The sequence below is a fragment of the Sarcophilus harrisii genome, chromosome 3 (assembly GCF_902635505.1).
Source record: "Sarcophilus harrisii chromosome 3, mSarHar1.11, whole genome shotgun sequence".
In the NCBI taxonomy this organism is placed as follows: domain Eukaryota; kingdom Metazoa; phylum Chordata; class Mammalia; order Dasyuromorphia; family Dasyuridae; genus Sarcophilus; species Sarcophilus harrisii.
In genome coordinates, this window is record NC_045428.1 from 167095471 (window position 1) to 167113159 (window position 17689).

Sequence of the window (17689 nt, forward strand, 5' to 3'; positions counted from 1 at the left end):
TTTGGGCTCAGAATAGAGATCATTATTTCTAAAAAATATCCAGTTAAAAAGCTGAATAAAATCCCATAGGTGAGTTGTGACTAGTATAAAAGGCCTCCTTAGTCCTCAGAATATCAGGCCTCCTTAGACACAGATAAGGTTGAAACTGGCTTTTTAGCTGTTAGGTCATATAGTTAGCTCATATTGAGTTTGCAGGCCACTAAAGTCTTCAAGTCTATTTCATATGATGTATTGTTTAGTCACATCTTCCCCATTCTATATTTGTGAGATTGATGTTTTAAATCCATGAAAAACTTTGCATTTATACCTCTTAAATTTCATCTTATTGTGAAAAAATTCTGCTCAATTGTGATATTATGGATGTTTAATTTTGCCAAATAAATGCGATCCTGCCCTTTTCTCTATTTTATATAATTTGGGTTTAGCCAATAGGTTGTATGTACAATATCCCTGAAAACATTGCATACTATCTGGCTTTGAAATGGCCCAAATTAAGCAGTAGCTCCTTAATCTCCTCCACCTCAAGAGACCTTGGGTTTTAGGATATTCTGGATAGCTTTGGGTATGCTTCTGAGCTAAATAGGATTAGCATTATGGAAAATGGGCCTTGATTCCAGAGTAATAATTCTTACAACTACTAATTCAACGTGAAATTTTCCTTAACACATGCTTAAAAACATGATTTATCTTGATTCCCCAATAGCACCAAGAAGGCCTCCCTAATAGAAGGCCTAGAGAGTTAACTTATCCAAGAAATGAAAATGGCTGCATTTTTTTGTTTCCTTAAAAGAAGAGGAATAAAGGAATATAATATCTGCTTTAAGTCTTTCTCATGTATGAATAATGCAAATAGAATGGTATAGCTAATTTTAAAGCTATCAGCTCCCATAACAGAAGATTCAGTCTCTCTTCTCTGTATAATATTTTCTTATTTCACACTCATCCATGAGGAGCATAAAACTTGGAAGGGACCTTCTGAAAACTACAGAGTTAAGTGATTTATATAAGTTCACATAGCAAGTTCTTGGGTTTTATGTCTCCAAATCAAGCATTCTTTCCACTCCTGCATACTCAAATGAATCTTATGAAATCTTAACCACCACAGAGAAAGAGTGTTTTTCTTCTCAGGGGAATATACTTTATGATAAAAACAATATAGGATTACTGTACTGGAGTTGTTATATTACAGACATCATCTATAGGACTGGTTGCCACTCATAGATCCATGGAGCCATAGAACCATAGATTTACAAATAGAAAGGACCTTTAGTCATTTAATACAACCCCTTCATTTTACAAATAAAGAAACTAAGGTTCAGAGAAGTTATGTTTTGCCCAGGATCACAAAATTAAGTATGAGAATGAGGGTTTGAACCCAAGTTTTCTGGAATCTAAATGTAAGAACTTCTCAGATCATTTTGATTTCACCTTGTGTTTGGAGAGAATATATAAGAGATTGGCTTTTTTAAAGGCTAATGCTTATGTCTAGGAAAACATGCAGTGCTGAACAGCAATGGGGATTCTCCATCTTGATTATCAGTAAGTGTTTTATTTGTAAAGTTTTCTTTCCTTGTATTTGTACCTGAAGAAATCACAGGAGAATAGAGTTCATGCTTGGTTTTCTAGCTAACTTTGCGAGTGGTTGTTCATCTGATTGTGGTGGTGGTGGTCGTTATTGTTGTTTTGAATTGTCTATGCCACTTTGATTTAGCATGAATAATAAGACTATACATAGTTTCAGCCCCGAGAGTCATTTTAGCTCCCTGAAGAAGAGGTCAGGTTACTCAGCATTCATAGAAGGACTAAAAGCTGGCAATTTGGGAGCTTCTCTCTGAAACTAAGTAATCTTGCACAATTGTTTTTTTAGTGTCTTAGTAAGTTTCTCCTTGACCTTGAAGGCATACCCTAAAGATTGTTTGTTTTCCAAAAATTTCAGCCAACAAAACACTTGCAAAATTCTGGACCTGAGACAGCCCCTTGATATATTTTTAGGATACTTGCATAGTTGATTTTGGTTGGTTACCAATAAATACCTTTTTCTATTAAATGAATAGCATTTGAGTCCAGAAATAAAAAGTGGCAACTATGTAACAAAAACAGGATTAAAGAATTAAAGAGTAACACAAAGCCATGAAATTCACTTTAAGGTAAAAGTCTAAATGTTTTAAATCCCTTTCCTCAATATTGCTCTACACCTATATATATTATGCATTCATTTCATGGCTGGGTTTGTTTTTTTGGTTCATTTGCAATATGAAGTGTCTGATCTCAAGAGGATTTACAAAACAAAAACAAAAACAAAAAAAAAAACCCTACTATAGATGGCAAAGGCAAATTCATTATTGGGGAAAAGACTGAAAGCACATAACTCACTAATAGTGGGTGGGTAATTTTTCTTGATATAGAGAAAATAATTTGGTAATTATTATTCATATTATACCTCAGAACAATTAGTTTCCTAATTTGTTCAACATGCCCGAGCCTACTGGTATATATGTAGGGATTACTTAAGGAGGGGGGCATGAAGAGGGTTAATTTTTCTTCTTTTTTATTTTTAAAATTTTAAAATCTTCATTAACTTGTTTTTTGTCTTTCTATCTTTCCTGTCCCTCTAAATGAGAAAGGGAAAAAGAGAGTAAGGGAATAAGAGAGGAAAGTAGGGAGGGAAGAAAAGAAATAGAGAAAAAGAAAAGAAAAGAAAGAAGAAAGGAAAGAGGGAGGAAAGAAAGAAAAAAAGGAATGGAAGGAAGGAAGGAAAGAAAAATCCTATTAGAAATATGTATTGTCAAGCAAAACAGATTCTCATATCCAAACAGATTGGTCATATCCAAAAGAAATATATCTCAATCTTCATGGAGTTCTTTACTTTTCTTATCAGGACATGAAAAGCCATGTGTCACAATGAGTTCTCTGGAATTGTGGTTGACTTCTATGCTGAACAGAGTTCATAAGTCTTTCAGAGATGTTCGTCTTTATAATATTGTTGTCATTATATAAATTGTTCTCCTGGTACTACTCACTTCAATCTGTATTAGATTATACAAGCTTTCCTTATTTTTTTAAACCATCCCCTTTGTCATTTATTAAAGCACAATAGTCTTCTATTACATTTATATATCACAATTTGTTCAGCCATTCCCCAAGTCTTTGTCACTACAAAAAGAGCTTCTATAAATATTTTTTTTTGGCAAATGCTTAGAATTTGTTTTACTTAGGAGTAATTTCTTCTTTAATCTACCCTCCCTCTTATGTCCTTATCTCACTTTTCTTTTCCTCCTGTTTACTGAAATGTATTTCTGAACTCAACTGTGTGTGTATGTATGTGTTCTTCCCTCCTTTCACCAAATGAGATGAGAGTGAATTTCAAATATTACCCACTTCCCCTACTTTTTTAACTGTGTTTTTATATACTTCTGCTTGCCTCCCTGATTATGAGAGATATCTTTCCTAATCTTTCTTCTCCCTCCGCTTCCTCCCACCATATTCCTGTTCAAATGACCACAAAGAAGGAAGAAAGTATTCACATTTTTCGTTTACAATCAATATAGAACAGACCTACCCAGATCTTCTGTCTAATTAGACTTCCTTTATGATCCCTAATGATATTAGAGCAATGAGGAGACACATTTTCCTATTTTAGAATGTAAATAGATACTTGTTTAGTTCCTTATGATAATTCTCATATGTTTACCTTCTTATATTTCCCTTGACTCCTATGTTTGCACTTCAAAATTTCTATACAGCTTTGGTCTTTTAATTAGGAATGCACAGAAATCCTTAATTTCATTCAAAATTCATTTTCTACCTGTAGGATGATACTTAGTTTTGTTGGGTAAGTTATTCTTGGTTGTAAGTCTGTATCTTTTGTATTTTTACTCCAGTAATTCCAATTTAACTTGTGACCATTGCTTTTCATTCTCTTCTCCATTTGTTTCTTGAGCATTTCATTACCCATATAATTTTCACACACACACACACACACACACACACACACACACACAATTTCTTGCTTCTCTTTTTAGTTGGAAATTTAATCAGACAGATAAAGGGAAGATGAGAAATAGAGTTATTTAACAGAACCCCTGAAAAATCCATAACTGCTTCCCCAGCTACATATTTGGCAGTAAAACTGGACCAAATCCCTTCCAGGCAGGTCTTTTTCTGAGCTGAATCGTTGGACTGAACTTTTCACAAGTGACATCAAGGACTGAGCTGTTCAAGAGATAAAGAATTTATCTTGGCCTCAGCAGAAAGCTGTGTTTCAGGAAAGGGAGGAAGGAACTAGTTCTTTGCTATGGAATGGAATGTGAAACATTTGCTGACTGATGAAAGAATACTTTTCTCTGTTATATTTTGGGTGTACCCCCAAGTATTTCAGGGTGACAACAAGTAGTAATTTGGTTCTCATATACACATACAGAACCCTTTATTTTGATCTTATGGGAGATATCAGAGATATTTCTCCCCCACAGAAATCTGATATAGGCACAGGGATGGGAAGGTGATGGTAGAATTCATCAACTTTTGTCTTAGCCAAAGGCTGTGAGTTTCTACCTCATTTTGAACCAGAGATACCAAGAAAGAAAATAATGCAAAACACTTAAGAAAGGGGAAAACAGCTGAAAAAAAATCATGTACAATATTATTGATGCCAAGGAGTTCATTTCCCTTCTAAACAAAATGTTTTAATACTTGCAGAAGCTTTAGGTGTGAGAGGAGGAACCTAGAAGTGTCTATACCTTTTGGGGAAAAAATTCTAAAAATGAGTTTTTTAATATTAGGAGACCCTGAAAACTAAGGAAATGGAATGCTGGCTTTTGGTGAGAGATTCTTGCCCTGGTGCCTGTGGACAAATTTCAAGGGATCCCACAACTTGAATAATAGGAAAAAAATCTTTCCTTATTTCAACATAATTGATTTCCTTTCTAATTCTGTCTATTGTATGCATTTAAGAACATCATTCAGGGTAGTCTATAACCTTCACAGATTTCCATGATGTAGAAAAGGAAGTTAAAAACTCCATACACCCCCACTATCCAATGTCCACAGTCTTTTGAGTCGTTACCCTCTCATTTCATAAAGAACAGCAAAATGAGTTGATTGAATATTATGTGGAGGACACTGTAATAAAGACAGAAAAGAAATAAAATAATATCAGGCTTCAAACTCATATCTGTCCAGTTCTTAAAGGATGCAGAGATGTAAGTCTTTAGGAAACTGAATCATTGTTTCCATAGACTAAAGTGCCATATTATCTATTTAGTTTTAATAGGCTTAGACAATCAGCCAAAAATCAGTAATACTAGTGCATGGTGTGTATGGAACATGTAAGGAAACACTGCTAGTCATTAGAATGTAAGTTCTTTGAAGACAGGGACTTCTTTGTAACTCTGGACCTAGTAGAGAGCCTATTGCATAGAAGGTATTTTATAAATGTTTGTTGATTGATAGCCCAACAAACAAGCAAATAAAATAACAAACAAACAAAAAGCTTTATCAGGTCAGTATGATGCATATGGCTACTGACTCTGTCTTAATATCTGCTTATTAAAGAAGATAACTATTCTTGTTCTACCTGACTCTTTTAGCATGATGATGTTGACAGTTTTGCAACCTCTCCCCAACACCCATAAATTCACTATATGTGAGGGAGGCTATCATATTATTCTAGTGTAATGGAATGGAAATCATATATGAAATGTCTAGTAGAAAAATAAATACAGGATTAAATAACCAGTAACTAGCCCAGGGAGGCATTCTTTATGGCTCATTAATTATTTAATCTCCAAGGGATGCTCAATCCCAACAGATCTTTATATACTGTCTCATTTGACTCAAACTTCACAATAAACCCCAGCATCATAATAACCTTGCCAAACAATAATAATAATAATAACCCTAATTTCTATAATGCTTTATGGTTTACAAAGTACTTTTTTCAACTCTAGGAATTAGATAGTTAAAAAAAAAACTATCTTATTTTATATAGTAAGAAACAGGTTAAAAAAATTAAGTGGTTTGCTATCAAAAAGAAAGAGCCTAAGCAAGAACTTAAGTCTAGCTCTGATGAAAGTTCAGTGCACATTTGACCTTGTGGAGGGCTATGTTTCTTATCTGATTTCTTAAGACACTTTTAAAAATACTTCAAACAATCTTGGTTGCTCATGAATCTAGTTAAGCCTATGAGTCCTTGAAAATGAATTATTTATTTCCTCATTAAAATGAATTATTTATTCCCTCATTATTTTTCCTTTTCCTTTGTCAGAAATTCCAATTCAATTCAGTTAAACAGAGTTCAATTCAATTCAACATAATGAACAATTACAAAGTACCTACAAAGTCAGTTAGATGGTTCAGAGGATAGAGTGCTAAGCTTACAGTATTCTTTAAATTCATCCTTAGACATTTACTGGCTGTATAGCCTCCAGTAAGGTATTTAAACTCCACTTGTCTTAATTTCTTCAACTATAAAATGGGGATAATAATAGCAGCTGCTTCCAAGAGTTGTAGTGAAGATCAAATGAGGCAATAGTTACAAAGTATTTACACAGTGCTTAGCACACATTGGTGCTATATAAATGCTTTTACGATTATGATTAAGCACAAAACACTGTACTCAACACTGGTAATACAAAGAGGAAAAAAAGAGGAAAAAGTTATTCCTCAAAGAGTTTGCCTTTTACTAGAGATGTGGTACTGGTGGAGGAAGAGAATGTAACAGAACACAGGGAAGAACGTGTACTTATGTGCATAGGTACACACTTATGGGTAAGTACAAGAACATGCAGAGTAAATAGTGGGTAATTTCAGTGATTGAGGAAAGCTCTCATATAAAAGGTGGCACCTGATAAGTGCCTTGGCAGAAGTGCTGAATTGGAGCAGTAGAGGAGGAGGAGAGTGAGGAGGAAGAACATTTCAAGGAGAGACAGTACAAAAAAAAGACCCAAAACAACTCCAAAAACAAAACCCAAACACCCCAAAACAACAAAACCAGTCCTAGGGAAGACTTCATTGCCTCATATATAAATATATATGAATGCCTCATATATATAAAACTCATATCCAGTTAAACTATAGTATTTAGAATAAGAAATATAGAAAAGAGACTTACCACGAACACATGAAATGAAATTTACATTTTTGGCATAAGGGGAACCATATTTCGTGATGCAATCTGTAGGAAGAGAAAGGGACATGTTTATTAGAAGAAACTTCTATCAGATGGTCATATTTGAGAATGTCTACTATATATCTTTAAACAATACTTGGGAGGGAAAATTCACATATATAATATTCCAGATGGCTTATATAATATAAATGTAAATTTTTCCTAGGCAAACAACAAAAATGAGAATTACTCAAACTAGAACAGTCTACCCAAGATTCTATGAGGTATCGAAAAATTAAGTAAACATTAAGAGTTACTCAATTGAAGTTGCTATTATATAGCAACACATCTGACAATGTACATTGAGGTCTCTGATATGCCAATGAGGATGGCCAGAATGTAACAATCATAGATTAGAGCTAGAAGGGATTTTTTGAGGTCATTAAACCCAATGCTTCTCATTTTATAAATGAGGAAACAAGAGTTCTAGAAGAGCTAAGTGACTTCTCCCCTACAATCAAATAGCTAAGTGTCAGAGGTAGGATTTGAATTGAGACCAGAGGTTCAGAACTGATAAATATTTTTATCTACTTTCCCTAAGAGTTGACATTTTTCTAGTGCTTTAAGATGGACAAAAACCCTTTATAAACATCTCATTTCAGCCTCACAACAACACTGTCAGAGAGGTGAAAGAGATATTTCTGTATTCTCATTTTGTAGCTGAAGAAATTAGGCTTCAGAGAAATTAGATGACAATTAAATTCAGCAATTATAAATTAAATTTAAGATTAGAATTAGATTAAATCAGATGCCAAGTCTCTTCTGCCTCTAAGGCCATTTTAAAATTCCATTTGTAGAAGCAACCAGGTGGGTACAGTGGACACACTGTACAGTGGGTACAGTCAAGGAGGCTCGAGTTCAAATTTAACCACAGATACTTAGCTGTTGAGTGACCCTGGATAAGTAGCTTAGAACCAGTCTGCCTGGTTCTACTTTTGCAGCCTTTTTGTGAGGGGCAAAAAGGGATAATATTTGTAAACATTTGAACATTTTATTTTTCAGTCATTTTTCAGTTATGTCCAACTCTTCATGACCTCATTTGAGGTTTTCTCAACAAAGTTACTAGAATGGTTTGCCATTTTCTTTTTTTTTTTTTTTTTAAACAGATAAGGAAACTGAAGCAAAGAGACTTCCAGGTTTATGCAGCTAGAAAGTATTTGAGGCCAAATTTGAACTCAGGGAGATGAGTCTTCCTGACTTCAGTTCTGGTATGCTATCTATTTTACCACCTAGCTGCCATACCACACCTAAGAACGTTGAACGTTCTTTTTTTCAAAAAATTGGTTAGGTTTTTTTTTTAAGCTTTTTGTTTTCAAAATATATGCATAAACCTTGTGTTCCATTTTTTTCTCTCTCCCTTCTCCCCACATCTTTTAGACAGCAAGTTATTCAATATATGTTAAACATGTGCAATTCTTCTATATACGTTAAACATGTGCAATTCTTCTATATACATTTCCACAATTATGCTGCACAAGAAAAATCAAATCAAAAAGGGAAAAAAATGAGGAAGAAAACAAAAACAAGCAAACAACAACAAAAAACAAACAAACAAACATGCTTCTTTTCTTCCTTTTTACACATCTCTGAAGTTTAATGAGGTTCTACTGTTGATCCTCAGTTTCAGGAAAATATCTAAAATGTCTAGATGAAGGATTGCTTCCAAACCCAGAGTCTAGATGGTATCCAACATGCGGAGGGTTGTATTCTTTTCCTCATCCTTTGTGGGTAAATTCATTCAATTACTACTGTTCTAAAAAATATTTTTGCCAGGAGGTCCATACCCAGGGAATGGAAAGAATAGGATCTGAAATGAAGATAGGCATCCCAAACAGCATTCCTTTGCATGTAAAAGAATCCCTGTCCTGTTTCCTGTACCTGGGAAACATCAAGATTTTTCACTGCAAATCAATTACAATGTTTTATGGCAGTCTGATTAGAAAGAAATACATTTCTTTTGTAATCAAAATTTAGGTCCCAGAAATGAATTTTTGAAAGTATAAAATCAGTGAGAAGTTTACAGAAATGTCCTTTACTTTAGGAGCATGTTTCCTTACCCGGGCTCTTTTATAATTGTAAAGTATAGTGTTACAGATTTCAACTTGTGAGAAACCTCAGAGGCCATCTGGCTTGACTTTTTACATATAAATAATAGCAACATCAGAATTCAAATTCCGATTCTCTGGGTTCATATTTAGAATCTACCATGCCTCTTGCAGACTATTTCTAAATAATACGGACAGACTCTCAGGCTAAATGTTTTTTAGACAATGCCTTTAGGATCAGCCAATATGGGTCACTTAGTGAAAATCATTTAAAAGAAATTGTCCTATATGATATTCTGAGTACCCACATTAGGATATAATTAGACAATTCTCTCCACTTAAGTTGGTAAGTAGGTAAAGCCTAATAATTGTTTTGTGTCTGTCCAATATAACATACATCTTTCCACAATGCCAATGAAAGAAAAGTAATAATTAAGACTCACCTAAATATCTTGGGTAAAAATATTCCTGTGAGGAAAAAAGAAAAAGGGTTGATTAACACAATAATTGATTTCATGATACAGCCAGTTAGTTAATGACAGATGGCCCATACCAGCAAACTCATAGCCTAAGTTTGGGGTCAACCTGGATGTTCTTTTTCCTAAGTGAATTGAGATAGTAACTATCTTAGAAGAAGTGCTTTAGATGAGTAGTTTTGGCCATGTCTTGGAGAAGTTCTTGACAGAGTAGTCACAGAGTAAACATTGGCAGTGACTGTTCAGAAAGTTACTTAATTAACCCTGTTATCTAAGAGGTAAAGTGTTGGCCATGAAACAAGTAAAAAGAATCAGTGGATAAAAAACAAAAGGAAAAGTAGAGAATCACCTTGCTAATTGCTTTCCCTTTACTACAGAAGGGCATTTATGCAATGGTATCTATGACAATACCTTTTGTACAATGTGACACTTCTTATTCTGAATGAAGGGGCAACTCAGAAAAAAAAGCTAAAAGTGCTAATAGCAGAAATACTTTTGTCAAACAGCTGGTGGACTTCCTTGTTCAGGATATCCATAGAAACTTATTCTAACAGCACTGCAAGAAGGCCAACATTAGTTGGAAAAGATATGACTTAGAAGTTAGGATTTATTCAAGATTCAACTTTTTATTAATCTTTGATTAGCTCAAGAATCCTATCCAAGGAACTTTTGATAATATGACATAGGACTATCCATCTAGTCCAACCTCCTCATTTTACAGACAAGAAAATTCAGGTTCTTGAACTCAACTTCCCTGATTGCAAAACTAATGCTCTTTTCATTGGATCATGACTTGAAGAACTCTGTAATTCTGCACAGCAATTAGTCCCATGCACGTTCCATTACTTGCAAAAATTATTCTTGTGAAATAAATTGATTAGTTGTATCACAGTACCATTATGAAATCGGTTCCCTCCAAATCACTACAAGAACGATAAATATGTTGGTAGAGACAGAATCAAGGATGTAAATGACTCAAGAGATGAAGAACTTGCCTCAAAGAAAAAGATTCAGAGCCATGACCTGACATTGAAGCTGCTGAAGGGCATGATTGTCAGGCAAATAGGTACCTGTTGAGTCTGTATCCTGTGGAATTCTTTAGGATTTATTTTTCTGTTACAGAACTGGTATCGTCACTTATGTGACACTTTCCAGAATCCTGCTGTATTCTATAGCGACGGCATTGATATTCTAACAATCCTGTTACTCCAACTACAATCCAAATAGGTAATCTGGGATAACGGATAATATGATTTTGCCCTCTTGGTTTCCTAAATTGATGGATAGTTCTGGATACATAGAAATATTATGAGATTTGCCAAGTTTCAAACAAAATCTGTTTATTTAACTTGGTTTAACCATAAAGAACCATTAATATTAAATATTAAATTCACCTTACAAATACTTTCAAAAACTTCTAGATGTTTTAATATTTAAAAAATTCCAACCTTTTCTTTTTTCATAATACAGAAATATTTTACAGAAATATTATGATCCACATGCAAAATATGGCTCACTTGCAAAACTGAACATGCCACAACAGAAAACAATGAATTTAACTTAAAAATTTTTTTTTGAGTTTTTATTAAAACCTTTTATTTTCAAAACATATGCATAGTTTTCAACATTTACCCTTGCAAAACTCTGTGTTCCAAATTTTTTCTCCCTTCTTTCCTTCTACCCACCCACTCCCCTAGACAGCAAGTAATTCAATGTTAAACATGTGCAATTCTTCTATACATATTTCCACAGTTATCATGCTGCACAAGAAAAATCAGATCAACAGAGAAAAAAACTGAAAAAGAAAACAAAATGCAAGCAAACAACAACAAAAAGAGTGAAAATACTATGTTGTGATCCATACTCAGTCATATGGCTCTTTTCATCACAAGACTACTGCAACTGAAAAATGCCAACCTTTTCAATTTGCACTGGTCTCACCCCATACTAAATATACCAAATGTCAAAAAAAAAAAAAAAACACCAAAAAATTTATTCTGCATCTTCCTGTCTTCTTTTTTCTCCCTCTTCTTACTAAGTTGAGAGAACCTAGGTAGTCTTATGGTGTAAAACTACTTGATAGCTTTCTTCAAAAGCCTTATTAAGTTCATTTTTCTATGTGTTTCCACAAGTTATTTTCTAGTGAAATTGTAATATTTATCACTTCCAAGTTCTTTAAAAGAAAACAGCTGTATCAGAAGCAATAGTTTGTATCTAATCCTGTGTGGGATGGTTGCTAAGGGACCATTCATTGCAAATGTTGAGTAAGACCAGTTCTGGTCTTAAAATGCTAAGGACTAAGGTTAAAAAATAAGAAAATTACTCCCTTCAAACTGAAAAACCTAATTCCTAGTTTTTGCTTGAGTCCCTTGCTTTTTCTTTCTATTTCTTTCCATGATGAAATGAGACTAAACAAATTGCTAGCAGTAGAGTTAACAGCTAATGTTTGTCCTCCCTTTTACTGACTGACTATGGCTGATTATATAGATTCTCTGATTAGAGGGAGAACAAACAACTGCAAAGGTTTCTTCTGCTTCAACTTAATGTTGAAACATAGTGAGATAGAAAGTTACTCTAACAAGAAAGAGTGCTACCTTGACTCTTTACAAGTCAGTAAAATCTGTCCAATATTCAAAGATGCTCTGTATGCAATAGAGACCCACAAGGCACTATGTAAAGGACTACCAATGCTAAAGTAAATTATTTAAGGTGGACAAAAGAAATGTTCTTTTTAAGCCTTCCACATGTTATATTTATGATTACTGATTTCTTTAAATCTGGTGCACCTGGAGCATTGGGATAGAAAATGCTATCTGCATCCAGATAAAGAACTGTGGAGACCAAATACAGATTAAAGCATATTATTTTCACTTCTTCCCCCCACTTTCTCATAGTTTTCCCCTTTTGTTCTAATTTTATTTTCACAACATGACTACTATGGAAATATTTAAAATGATTGTACATGAATAACCCATATCAGATTGTTTGATGTCTTGGGGTGAGGAGGTAAGGGAGGAGAGAAAAAAATTGAAACACAGAATCTTACAAAAATGAATGTTGAAAATTATCTTTACAAATAATTGGAAAAAAGAAAATACTATTAAATCAAAATAAAATAAATCTGGTACAATTGAGTACCTCTTTTTTTTTTTTTTAAATAAGGATTAATAGTCTTGGTTAACAGGGTTAGCTCTTTTAATAGTAAGTGATATTTTTACTTAAAAAATAAATTGGAAAATTATATCAACCCCCATTCAGTAAAGCACACTTTTAAAGAACTTGGATTTTGGTTATGTGGCCATTACCTGGGTATTACAATTTGTATTTCTTTTGTTTCTCAACAATCTATTGAGTACTACACTTGAAGCTTCAAGCCTGTGAAGTGACAATAAGCATCATTCCCAACATTTCTTTGAAAGTCAAGAAAAATGGAAATTCATTCATTCCCTCAAAAAACTTTTTATTAAGTATCTATTCTATGTTAGACATGGTGCTAGGCAATAAAGATATAAAAACAAAAGGGAAATATATTCTGCCCTTTCCAAAGAGTTTATATTCTGTTGAGAAGACAGGGCAACTTATACAGGAATTTTAGATACTATATACATGCAAATTATGAACAAATACATACATCGGTTAGGTGGTGCAATGGGATAGACTCTGTTGGAACCAGAGTCAGAAAGACCTGAATTCAAACACAGTCTAAGACACCTACTAGTTGTATGATCCTGAGCAAGTCACTTAACCCTGTTTGTTTCAGTTTCCTCATCTGTAAAATGAGTTGGAGAAGGAAACGGCAAATGACTCCAGTATCTTTGCCAAGAAAATCCCAAATGAGGTCACAAAGAGTTGGACATGACTGAACAACAAACATGTAAAGTAATATTTGCAGGGTGGAGCACTAGCATTTACAGAGCTCTGCATAGGTTTTCCTGTAAAAGATGACGTGAGTTGAACTTTGAGAGAATCTAGGGATTCTAGGAGGAGTGAATAAAAAGGGTGGGCATTTGTGGCATAAGGGAAAGAGATGGGTGATGGGAATTGGAATGTTATGAACGGTGAATGATAAGGACCTATTTTAGTGTTAGAGAATATATGTGAAGGAGACTAAAATGCGATAAGCCGGGTTACATGTTGGAAACAAATAATAATAGTAATTACAATGGAATTCATATAGTGTTTTAAGTTTTACAAAACACTATAAAAATTAAGTTCACTTATCCTCATGATAGTCCTGGAAGATAGAGGCTATTGTTGTTCCTATTTTATAGATGAGGAAACTGAGGGTGGCAGAAATTGAGAGAAATGCTCTGACTTACATACTAAGAGTAAGAGGCTAGAACTCAGGACTTTCTTCATCCAGATATAGGTTCTATTCCTTAGTTCTCTAAAAGGAAACAGTGTTAAGAGTTAGCTAGGCTATAAGAAAAAGAAAGAAGGAAGGAAAGAAGGAAGGAAGGACGGAAGGAAGGAAGGAAAGAAGGAAGGAGAGAGGGAGGGAGGGAGGGAAGCAGGGAAGGAAGGAGGGAAGGAAGGAAGGAGGGAGGGAAGGAAAGAGGGAGGGAAGGAAGGAAGGAAGGAAGAAAAGAAGGAAGGAAGGAAGGAAGGAAAGAAGAAAAGTAAGGAAGGAAGGAAAGAAGGAAGGAAGGAGGGAAGGAGAGTAAGAAGGAAGGAAGAAAAAGGCACTATGCTATATGATTTGTAAATATCATATTATTTGATCCCCTCAACATACCTGGGGAGTAGGTGTTATTATCCCCATTTTATAGTTGAAGCAAACAGATTGAAAGACATCTTTAAAGTTATTCAGTTAGTAAATTTCTGAGGTCCCTTGTGAACTAAGTTCTTCCTAATTCCAGGCCCAGTGTACCATTCACTATAACACTTACGGGCTAATACTAATACTTACCATTTATATAACACTTCAGAGTTTGCTAGGTATTTTACAAATATTTCATCTGATTCTCAAAACTATTCTTGGAATTTAAAATGTTACCAAAAAACAAACAAACAAACAAACTCTGGGATGTAGGTGTTATTATTTTTTTCCTTTTGCATTTGAGGAAACTGAAACAGGCAGTGGTTAAGGGACTTGTCCAGGTCACACAGCTATTAAATGACTAAGACTGAATTTGAACACATATCTTCTTAAATCTAAGTCTAGCATTCTATCATTGTACTATCCAGAAGTCTGGAAAAAAGCCAGTCAACAGGAAATGAGGACCTGAATTAAAAGTGATAAGTGTATGACTGGAGAGAAGGGCATAACTGAAAATATATTGTGGAGACAGAATATACAAAAATTGAATAATAACTGGTTGGATATGAGATATGGGGGAGGGAGGAAGACTTAAGAACAATTGTGAAATTGCCCTCCTGAAGAATCTAAGGAGGCAAAGAATATATAAACTTTCTGATAGATTCACTATCCAATTTCCATTATATTTGATACATCTTGAACTCAAGTCTTCATGGCTTTAAAAAGTTTTCTACCTACCATACTATGTCATGCTGCCCATGGGTGAAAGCTGGGTAACACTGGACAAATGACTTAACCTCTCGTTCTTTTAGACAACTCTCTAACCTTTCTTTTAAAGCTTTTCAAAATGTCCATCAATTGGGGAATGGTTAAACAAATTATGATATATGAATGTAGCGGAATATTATTGTGCAATAAAAAAGTATGATCAGGCAGATTTCAGAAAAACCTGGAAAGACTTGTAAGAATTGATGCAAAATGAAGTGAGCAGAACCAGGAAAACACTATATAAAGTACCATCAACAACATATGATGGACTAACTATGAATGATTAGACTCTACTCAATAATATAGTGATCCAAGACAAGGACAAAATACATATGCTAGAAAATGCTATACATATCTGGAGAAAGAACTAATAGACTCTGAATGCAGACTGAAGCATACACACTATTTTCACTTTATTTTTTTCCTCTTGATCTGTTTCTTTTAAGTCAACTGTGACTAGTAAGGAAAATATATCTTTGCGGATTGCATATATATATATATATATATATATATATATATATTTATATAACCTATATCAAATTGCTTACCATTGTAGGAAGAGGATTATGTACAAAATAATAATGGTAAGATCAGTTGTGAATGACTTGGTTATTCTCAACAATACTGTGATCTAGAACTATTCTGAAGGACTTATGATGATTATTCATACCTAAGGAAAAAATTGATTGTGTCTAAATATAGGTTGAAACATACTTTTTTTAAACTTTATTTTTCTTGAGGTTGGGGGAGTAGGGATCTGTTTTCTTTTGCAATATAACTTTCATGGAAATGTCTTGCATAACTTTACATGTGCCTTCTCAATGTGGGGGGGTAGGGGGTGAGGAGGCAGGAAGGGAGAGAATTTGGAACTCAAACACGTCAAAAATCATTTTACCTGGGACATTAATGCATTGCTGGCGGAGCTGTGAAGTGATCTATTCTGGACAGCAATTTGGAACTATACCCAAAGGGCTATTAAACTGCATATCCTCCTATTCAGCAGTCTCTCAATGGTCTGATTGCCAAAGAGAAAAAGGACCCACATGTGCAAAAATATTTGTAGCAGCCCTTTTTGTAGTGGCTAGGAACTGGAAATTGAGTGGATGCCCCTCAGTTGGGGAATGGTTGAATAAGTTATTGTATATAAATATAATGGAATATTATTGTTCTATAAGAAATGTTGAACAGGCTGATTTTAGTAAAACCTGGAAAGACTTATATGAACTGATGCTGAGTGAAGAGAACAGAACCAAGAGAACACTGTACACAGCAACAACAAAATTATATGATGACCAACTGTGATGGATTTGGCTCATTTCAGTAACATGGCGATTCAAGGCAACTCCAATAGACTTGTGATAGAAAGTGCAATTTCCATCTAGAGAGAGAACTATGGAGATTGAATGTGGATCAAAGCATAGTATTTTCACTTTTTTTTTTGTTTTGTTTTTATTGTTGTTTCCTTGTTCTTTCTTTCTTGTGTTTTTTTCCCTTTTGATCTGATTTTTCTTGCACAGAATGATGAATATGAAAATGTTTGGAAGAATTGCACATGTTTAACCTATATTGTATTGCTTGCTGTCTTGGGAAAGGGGTGAGGTGTTGGAATCTTTACAAAGTGTTAAGACATTTCTTTACAAAGTGTTAAGACATTGGAGTTGATTTGATCTTAGAAGATATTTTGGGCCAGAACTTGAAACTAGGTACTAAGTGGAACTAATTGAACAATGCTTGTGTTCACACCTTTAGAGAGCTCATAAGTATCTAAGTACTCAATGGAGTTCACATGTGTAGGGCTTAGTTCGAATTCACACCTCCCTTGAAGTTCTTAGGACCAGAGAGCACCTGGGAGATAACCCAGAATCCCTCTCCCTCCACAAGGCGGAGTTAACTTTTGGGAGATCACATATATAGGGAGCTTTTGAAGCTTGGTTCTTAGTTCTTCTTGTGGGACTTAGGAGAGAGAGACTCTGGAAGAAAGCCTACAAACCCTATCTTCGAGGCAAGAGAGATTCATTGTATCTTCCAATTTGGTGCTGAGTGGAGGCTGAAGAAAGCAGAGGCAGAAGCCAAGGACAAAGCTGCAAGATCTCTTGGAGCCAGGCAGAGAGATAGGCCTCAGAGACTAACCGGGCTAATTTGGAAGGAGAAATAAACGTTTGCTTTTTTACCAGCTGGCTGCGATTTTGGAGTAATTATTTATTTCAATAAGGCTGCCTCCAGAAAACCTTCACATTTTGGCATCTTAACATTTTGTAAAGATTCCAACATCTCCCCTTTTCTTTTGATTTAGAACATAGGTGGTCATAACCTCCTTGACTTCTTAAGTGAGGGAAGAGGGAGAAAAAACTGGAATACAAGGTTTTGTGAAGGTAAATGTTGAAAATTATCTTTGTGGGTATTTGAAAAAATAAAATACCATTAAAATAAAAAAAGGAAAAAATAAATACACAGATTAAAAAAATATTTTACA

General features: G+C 34.4%; 1 protein-coding gene across 1 annotated transcript in view; it reads right to left on the minus strand.

Annotated features, from left to right (window-relative positions):
* GAS6 (growth arrest specific 6) overlaps positions 1-17689 on the minus strand; it is a 96127-nt gene that overhangs the window by 40418 nt on the left and 38020 nt on the right. The window contains exons 3-4 of the mRNA XM_003765705.4: positions 9657-9681; positions 7112-7174 (exon numbers count right to left, since the gene is read on the minus strand). Coding sequence (XP_003765753.1) covers positions 7112-7174; positions 9657-9681 — 88 coding nt within the window. The remainder of the gene's footprint in view (positions 1-7111; positions 7175-9656; positions 9682-17689) is intronic.